The sequence below is a fragment of the Alosa alosa genome, chromosome 1 (genome assembly GCF_017589495.1).
Source record: "Alosa alosa isolate M-15738 ecotype Scorff River chromosome 1, AALO_Geno_1.1, whole genome shotgun sequence".
Classification (NCBI taxonomy): Eukaryota; Metazoa; Chordata; class Actinopteri; order Clupeiformes; family Clupeidae; genus Alosa; species Alosa alosa.
Window position 1 is genome coordinate 22,971,546 of NC_063189.1, and position 7,144 is coordinate 22,978,689.

Here is a 7,144-nt window from a genome sequence, read left to right on the forward strand (position 1 = left end):
GGTGTGAAAGAAATTGGTCCTATTCCAAGATAACACAATCTACAGTGGACGCACATTGAATGCAAATGCCTAGATATATATACACAAAGTGGACCTGAGGAAGTGTGCTGGACATCTGTGCGCTGCAAAGCTGGTGCCTATAAATCATTTTGGACAGTTCTGCTGGTCAGTTGTCTTCCTATACATGCACACCACCACTCATGAAAAGGACAAACTGATTGTAATACAATGTTGGCACTACCTCTTCCAGTAAATGAGTGGTGCATCTTCCTCCACATCTCTCAGCCCCCAGCTGCTCAGCTGGGGAGCACGAGTAATCCTAAAGCCATGATGCCAAGGCAGCACAGGAACAGACAGACTGGCACCTTACATATACTTGTTTTGAAAACTATCTGCAGTCACTGAATGTTAGTGTGAACTATATGATCCTGAATTTAGCATCACCATTGTCCTTGGGCACAAATATACTGTACATGCACAGTATGTGCATATTCAGTGGCACACACATATTCTCACACCATTACTACCCCACTGTGTATACACAGTTACATAGACTATTGTATGGTAGATATAAGTCATATTTATATTCTGCTGCTTTTAGAGGCAACTGTATATGCAGAAGACTTGGACATACACAGACACACACTATTCATTCCTGCACTTTAGCTCTGCTTTATTCTTTTAATCTGCTGACATCATCAGAGACAGAGATGCTTGACATCGCGCCCAGCACGTTGCTGCTGGAGAAATACGGACACACCCCTGCGAGGGACAGCTGACTGTTAAAGGGCTGAAAAAGAAAAGTCATGGGCATCGCATCGTCTGAACTTACACTTCCTTCTGTCTCCACCAGATGGCATTCTCACTTCAACCTGCACGCCCGCCCGTCACCAAGTCAGCGTGAGGAGGACACACGGTGCCATGCCGCACCTCCCCTCACCTCCGCCAAAGGCCCTCCAACACACCTGCCACATCACCACCACATCACAACAGCAGGGAGGCAGCACGGGACGGTCTGCGCCCTTCCCCAGCTGATCTTCAGGGGATGAGTCAGTGCAGTCTGTGGATCTCAGGTGGTTTGGAGAGGACGTGTCGGTCAGTGGGGGGGCCTTCTGCTGCAGGCCCCCGCCTCCCACCAGCACCCCTCCCCGGAGCCACTGGTGTGTTAACGGTGTGCGCACGTTGATCTTCTGATTATCACAAACACTGGAATCAGCAGCCACTCAACTGAGCAGTTAAAGCACTAAGGTAAGGCATCAGTCCAGGCTCTCCACGCCAAATGATAATAAACCGTACAAAAAAGGGGAGACTATGTACAATTAGTGGTCAGTGATGAGAGGTTGAGTTTATCTCCACTAGTGGTCCTCAGGATGTGGGGCTGTGTGTGTGTGTGTGTGTGTGTGTGTGTGTGTGTGTGTGTGTGTGTGTGTGTGTGTGTGTGTGTGTGTGTGTGTGGGGGGGGGTTCAGAGGTCAGGGGGCAGGGCTAAAGTGATAACGAACAGGAGGGCCAGGCAGATCCTCATCACCATCTGTCTCAGGGGCGAAGGACACAGTCAGGTCCACGTAACGCCGCTCAGCGGAAGGCTTGACCAGCTTCAGCATCCTGCATTGAGACAGGGGAATTCAACAGGACTCAGTAATCATGTCTGAGTACGTGTCTGAGTGGGCTTGAATTAAGAGTTTTAGAGGTCTCCTCAAAGTGTGTATTGTATGTTTGTGTGCTGAGATGTTTTCCACGGTTTGTTTGCACTTGTGGGCACAGTATCCATTATGTGATAATACTATGTGGGTATGAGTGATTCTTACGTGAATTTCAGTCTCTTGTTGTGGCCAGGCATCACCGGTACATACAGCATTTTGACTCCATGCACAACCATCGTCGGCTCAACTCCATACTTCTCCTGGTCAAAACATTACAGGCAGAACATGTCTTCAGGCCATCACTTGAGTCAGATTAGAGTCAATTGAGATTAACTTCAAAAACAACTGGCAGAGATGGGACAGGAGCCTCTGTCACTATTGGGAAAGCCCTGCTATCCTTAATACAAATGTACTAGCAAACAAAAAGGCCAATCCTCATTAAAGTTCATTCATATGTAGTGCCACATTTAACATGATTGCTATGATTGACAATGAAGCGAACACTGTGATTAGCTTACCTGGACTGCATTGATGAAGTCACTAAGGGTGAAGTCCTCATGACCATAAATGTTCCAGCGATCCCAGATGGAAAATGAGATATGCTCTCTGAGGACAAGAAAAGAGGAGTGTGTGAGGGACATCTGGAAGTAGCTGACGAGCAGAAGTGAACACAAGACTGAAGTTTTGGGCTGATGCTACAGATGGTCAATCCAGTAGTTTACTGATCAGTTTGCTGATGAAGTGCTCAAACTTGTAAAGTTCATATAAACTAGCAGACTTATTAAAAAGTTTGGCTCTGAGACTATTACCCAGCAAAGAATTCCTGTGGGGAAAAGGAGTCTTGTGACCAAAGAAATCAGTAAATGACAGTAACAGCAGTAAATTACATTGGCCAGTTCTATGTATGGCAAGTGTTTCTATAGTGTTTGTTTCTGAATGGGTGTGCAACTACCTGATGTATGTTTTCCTGATCGGTGCTGTTTCTGTCAGCACCATGACTGGGATGGCCAGGTTAAAGAAGCAGTTTTTGAATGCCTCAAACTCATAACCTCCTGCAACCTTTATAAGTTCCAGAGCCACCTATACACACACATGAAAAGAACCACACACAAACATTAGGTGCAATTCATAAGCTCAATTTTAAAGGCTGTAGAGATTGGGAGCACAAAGTCAATTCACCAGGCCTGCGACAGCTGCAGTCGTTGTAGCAATGGCTGGGATGATTTTGCCGGCGATGCGCTTAGTGGTGAAGCGGTCGGCGGGTTCGATGGCGTACATCTGAGCCCTCAGCGCTGACGCAGCAGTCACAAAGTCCACGTGGCCATTGGAATCATCGTCTTTCTCAAAGATCAGTGGTGTCATACGCAAAGACTCTACAACAGAAACCAAACAAGCACCTTTAAATATTTGCTGCAGAGCTTCATGTTCACATACTACCTGCTAAGAAAAACCTGGTCGCCGCACACTATCTCTTAATTCTTTTATTTAATTCCAACGTTTCGGCCCTACGGGTCCTTATTTTCATCTAAGGACCTCTGAAATAATGACCGCTGTCAATGGCAATGGATTTTCAGTCAAAAGTGAAGGCAGACAGTTGATCAGCTGTGTTTTAAAGAGCGTTTGATTCAAGTTCAGCGTGTGTTGTGAACTATTAGTTTCTCAGCAAAAGCCGCAACGAAACGGTAACAAATGCTAACATTGGGAAACATTGTAAAGAGACATATTGTGGAGTTTATTTTTTCGTTTTGGCAAGTAGCCGTATAATAAGCGGGATAATGTATAGAACGCCGGTCATTATTGGGAAAATAAGTCCCTTCAGGGCGAAGCAAGTCCGGTTCGCCCTGTCGGGACTTTCAGTGTTTTCCCAATAATGACCGGCGTTCTATACATTATCCCTTACTTGTTTTGTGTCTTTGTGTGTATGTGTGTGTGTGTGTGTGTGTGTGTGTGTAGAGTGCATTACCTGAAGTTAAAGTGTGAGAGCTGATGACCCCCTCTAGTTGGGTTATGGCCTCTCTCTCTTCTTCACTGCTGACCATCAGTTTAATTTGATCAGGCTTCTTAGCAGTCTCGTCAGTTTCTATACTCTACATAAGACAAGCGCACGGGGAGAGAAACAGTTATACAAGGAGAAGAGAAATAGTTCATCTGCAGGTTGATCTGATGTGACATCATTTGTGGTGTGCGAAGTGGTGTTGTGATACCTTATCTGCTGGGATGTACTCCGGAATCTGCACTTCAGTCAGAGCTGCTGTCACTGCTTCTAATGAGACATTCTGATGCATATACACACAAACTGAATTATTTACTCATTCCAAAATGTGATCCTGCATTATGCGTATACTGGTACATGTAGTACTGGTACCTTTTTTGAGTAGGGGATGTTGTAGATTCCAGCGTAAAGTCTAGCAGTGCTCACAATAAAACTAACATGTCTGCAGGAAGAGAGGTGAATTGGTTTGAGAACTCAGGCTCAGTCTTAGAGAGTAAAGAGGTGTAAGACCTTGGGCCTTAGACAAGGCAAGGCTAGGAATATTTATTTGTCAGCACAAGCGAAACTGAAAATAATTCAAAATGCTGCTGTATAATACATTATTAATGCATTAAAAATATACAAACTCCATATATAAAATATTAAACACCAGAATATAATGGCTAAGACTGTGTGCAGAGTGGCATGCTGTGGGAGGTGGTTAGGAGCTCAGTGAGCAGGGCTGAATGAAGGGTGGACTCACAGTGGATCACTGAGATCAAACTCTATAGGACAGGGAGGACGCTTGGGCGACTGCCAGAAGAGAGCTGCAAAAGAGAAGCACGTAGTTCTCTTCAGCCCACAGACTCACACTCATGGAAACACCGGTCAGATAATCCAGTGGTTTTATACAAATATGTTAAAGTGAACTTACATCCATCTTTTAATCGCGTGTCTAGGGGAAATGAGTGAAGAAGCTGCAAAGCCTAAGACGCAGACACAGTAATAAACACAAAAACTGAACAGATCCTATATTGATGCATATGGACCAACATTCAACAACACAACACGTGTTACACTGAAAGAGCTACTCGCTTGCCTAACGTCACTTCTGAATTCCACAAAAAGAACATGGAAATGGACTTAAAGGTTGTATCAGTGATTTCAGGCCCAAAAAAGGCCTAAACATAAATGATCACATTCATCTTATCTTTCCTAACGATCCGCTAGCTGCCTGGCCCATAAGCAGGCAGTCAAAAAAACGCGTCTCTGTAGGCAGCTGACCATCAGTTTAATTTGATCCGAGATCTGTACACAAAAACAATAGCTACCAACAGGGGTTGGCAACCACTCAAAAGCAAAATAAAGTGTTTCAACCAATAACCGACGAGATGCGCATTTAGGAGAGTTTCAATTGCACGGGAGGGAGGGGGAGGGAGTAGCAAGCTAGCTCTCTGTTTTGGTTGAACATCAACAGAAGTGACGTATCCCCGCTATCGCCGATACAACCTTTAATGACACTGTTTATGAATGGTCCTATTAAATCCCAATCTTATGCTTAGTTGGTGTTAACAATTAACCTATAGTAATGGTTAGCTGCCTTAAAGAGTAGTTATGGTAAAGGCAAGTGGGTTTCCATGGCTACAATACCTTCCTCTTGAAGTACTTGTCAAATTTAAGGCGTGCAAGTGATACACAATGCTCCCAGTGCAGCGGCCGCCGACTCAAGAGCTTCACCACCTGAAATGAGCCCTCCAGACTCTCCCCTGATTTCATCCGCTGTTCACATAAAATGAAAACACACAAATTAAAAAACACAAACACACACACACACACACACAAATAAAAAAAAATAAAAAAAACATAAAAATGGATAATAAAAACTCAAGGACCACCCCTAGTGTTCCGTAGTCTCTTCTACCTGGAGCACGTCCTCTACTGATGAGTAGTTCTGCCAGAACATGCTGAACATGGAGGGCTTGTGGGAGAAGGAGCTCTCAAACTACAGGACACAGACACAAGGGCAGCAGGAAAGAGTCACCAATTTCATCCAAAGAATTGATGTGGCGGAGAAAGGACAATGAAAACATACATTGTGTCTGAAGTGTGCATCTTACTGACCCTTACTGATCTTACTGTGTGCATCTTACTGTGTATGAATGCCTAGCACACTGACCTTGTCTCTTGCCCACTGAATAGTGTGCTCTATGACAGCAGGAAAAGACTTTAATGTGCAAAATGGAATCTCCTCTTCTGGTGGGTCTCTCTGAATAAAAACAGAATGCAACCACATTAGTCATATGAATAAATATAAACTTTTACTTTGCCAATTTAAATGTTTAACTTCTCTGTTGCTTCCTTTGGACTTCTTTACTCAGACAGACAGACAGACACACACACACACTTTCTCTCTCTCTCTCTCTCTCTCGTGATGTGTGTTTAATATGACTCACATGGCTGTTGTAGGATTCAGTCAGGTTAGGAACAATAATTTCTGTGTGTCCTTTCGTTCCCATGGTACCAGAGTCTAGCATAGCTTTCTGATTGGACACACAGCGACTGCAACATCACAAGGTAAGAGGCATGAGGCAGATAAATAACATTTACTTATACACGAGTTGGTCTTGATTTTTGACATTCCCATTCTTTACCTGTCCACATATCGACGGGCCTCTACATTATCCAAAGCGGTGATGACCGTGTGCAGTTTGGAGAAGAAGGTGTCGCTGTAGAGATCTTCCGTGGCCGGGTACACCTTGTTAAGGTGAGCATCCACACTGAGCTCAGGGTTGATGGTAAGCGTTGCCATGGCAGCCATGGTGCTCTTGGGTTTCTGGATGTGGTGTGGTCGAAAGAGGAACTGTCTGTTGAGGTTGGACTTTTCAATCAGGTCAGGATCAGTTATACACACCTGCGAGGAAAACACATACACACACAATTGTTTAATTCAGAATGGGGACCGTTATGAAAAAAGTATTTCAATGACACCACTGACTTGGTGTCACATGGTGGCTCCATAAGTTTTGGTTCCTACCTCTCCTGAATATTTGGCTAAACCAACTCCAAGCAATGCCAGGTTCTTCAGCATCTCACAGCCAATGGCACCGCAACCCACCTACAGAACACACACACACGCACGCACACGCACACGCACACACAGACCGAATAGTCAACTAGATGGACAGAGGGCCGTAGCGGTGTAAAGGAAAACATATTCGTGCCTAACCATTTAGAATATACTGCATGCAATCTTGAACAGTAATCAACAGTAGGCTTTTTTGTGCGGACCACGTTTCAAATTTGAGTTCCCACACAAACATATTAAGTGGCGGACAGATCAGTTTAGTCAATTAACGGCAAAAAACATTTGACAGCTTTTCAAAATACTATTACCGTTGCGCATCAGCAATATTATCGGGGAATTTTAGGCTAGCAGAACCTACAGGCTTACCGTACCGACAAGGAACCGAACCGTGACTTCAAAACTGAGGTACACACTCAACAGTGATTTTTGTGTACCTTCACACCCC

At 44.4% G+C, this 7,144-nt stretch overlaps 1 protein-coding gene across 2 annotated transcripts in view; it reads right to left on the bottom strand.

Annotated features, from left to right (window-relative positions):
- Positions 1 to 656: 656 nt before the first annotated feature.
- Positions 657 to 7,144, bottom strand: part of uba6 (ubiquitin like modifier activating enzyme 6) — a 14,367-nt gene continuing 7,879 nt past the window's right edge. For both annotated transcript variants that reach the window (XM_048255326.1, XM_048255333.1), the window contains exons 17-32: positions 6,649 to 6,729; positions 6,266 to 6,525; positions 6,068 to 6,173; positions 5,791 to 5,880; positions 5,536 to 5,616; positions 5,265 to 5,393; positions 4,549 to 4,600; positions 4,378 to 4,441; positions 4,008 to 4,077; positions 3,847 to 3,918; positions 3,606 to 3,729; positions 2,822 to 3,015; positions 2,595 to 2,722; positions 2,161 to 2,248; positions 1,808 to 1,902; positions 657 to 1,604 (exon numbers count right to left, since the gene is read on the bottom strand). In XM_048255326.1, the coding sequence (XP_048111283.1) occupies positions 1,472 to 1,604; positions 1,808 to 1,902; positions 2,161 to 2,248; positions 2,595 to 2,722; positions 2,822 to 3,015; positions 3,606 to 3,729; positions 3,847 to 3,918; positions 4,008 to 4,077; positions 4,378 to 4,441; positions 4,549 to 4,600; positions 5,265 to 5,393; positions 5,536 to 5,616; positions 5,791 to 5,880; positions 6,068 to 6,173; positions 6,266 to 6,525; positions 6,649 to 6,729 (1,767 nt within the window). In that variant the 3' untranslated portion in view covers positions 657 to 1,471. The remainder of the gene's footprint in view (positions 1,605 to 1,807; positions 1,903 to 2,160; positions 2,249 to 2,594; positions 2,723 to 2,821; positions 3,016 to 3,605; positions 3,730 to 3,846; positions 3,919 to 4,007; positions 4,078 to 4,377; positions 4,442 to 4,548; positions 4,601 to 5,264; positions 5,394 to 5,535; positions 5,617 to 5,790; positions 5,881 to 6,067; positions 6,174 to 6,265; positions 6,526 to 6,648; positions 6,730 to 7,144) is intronic.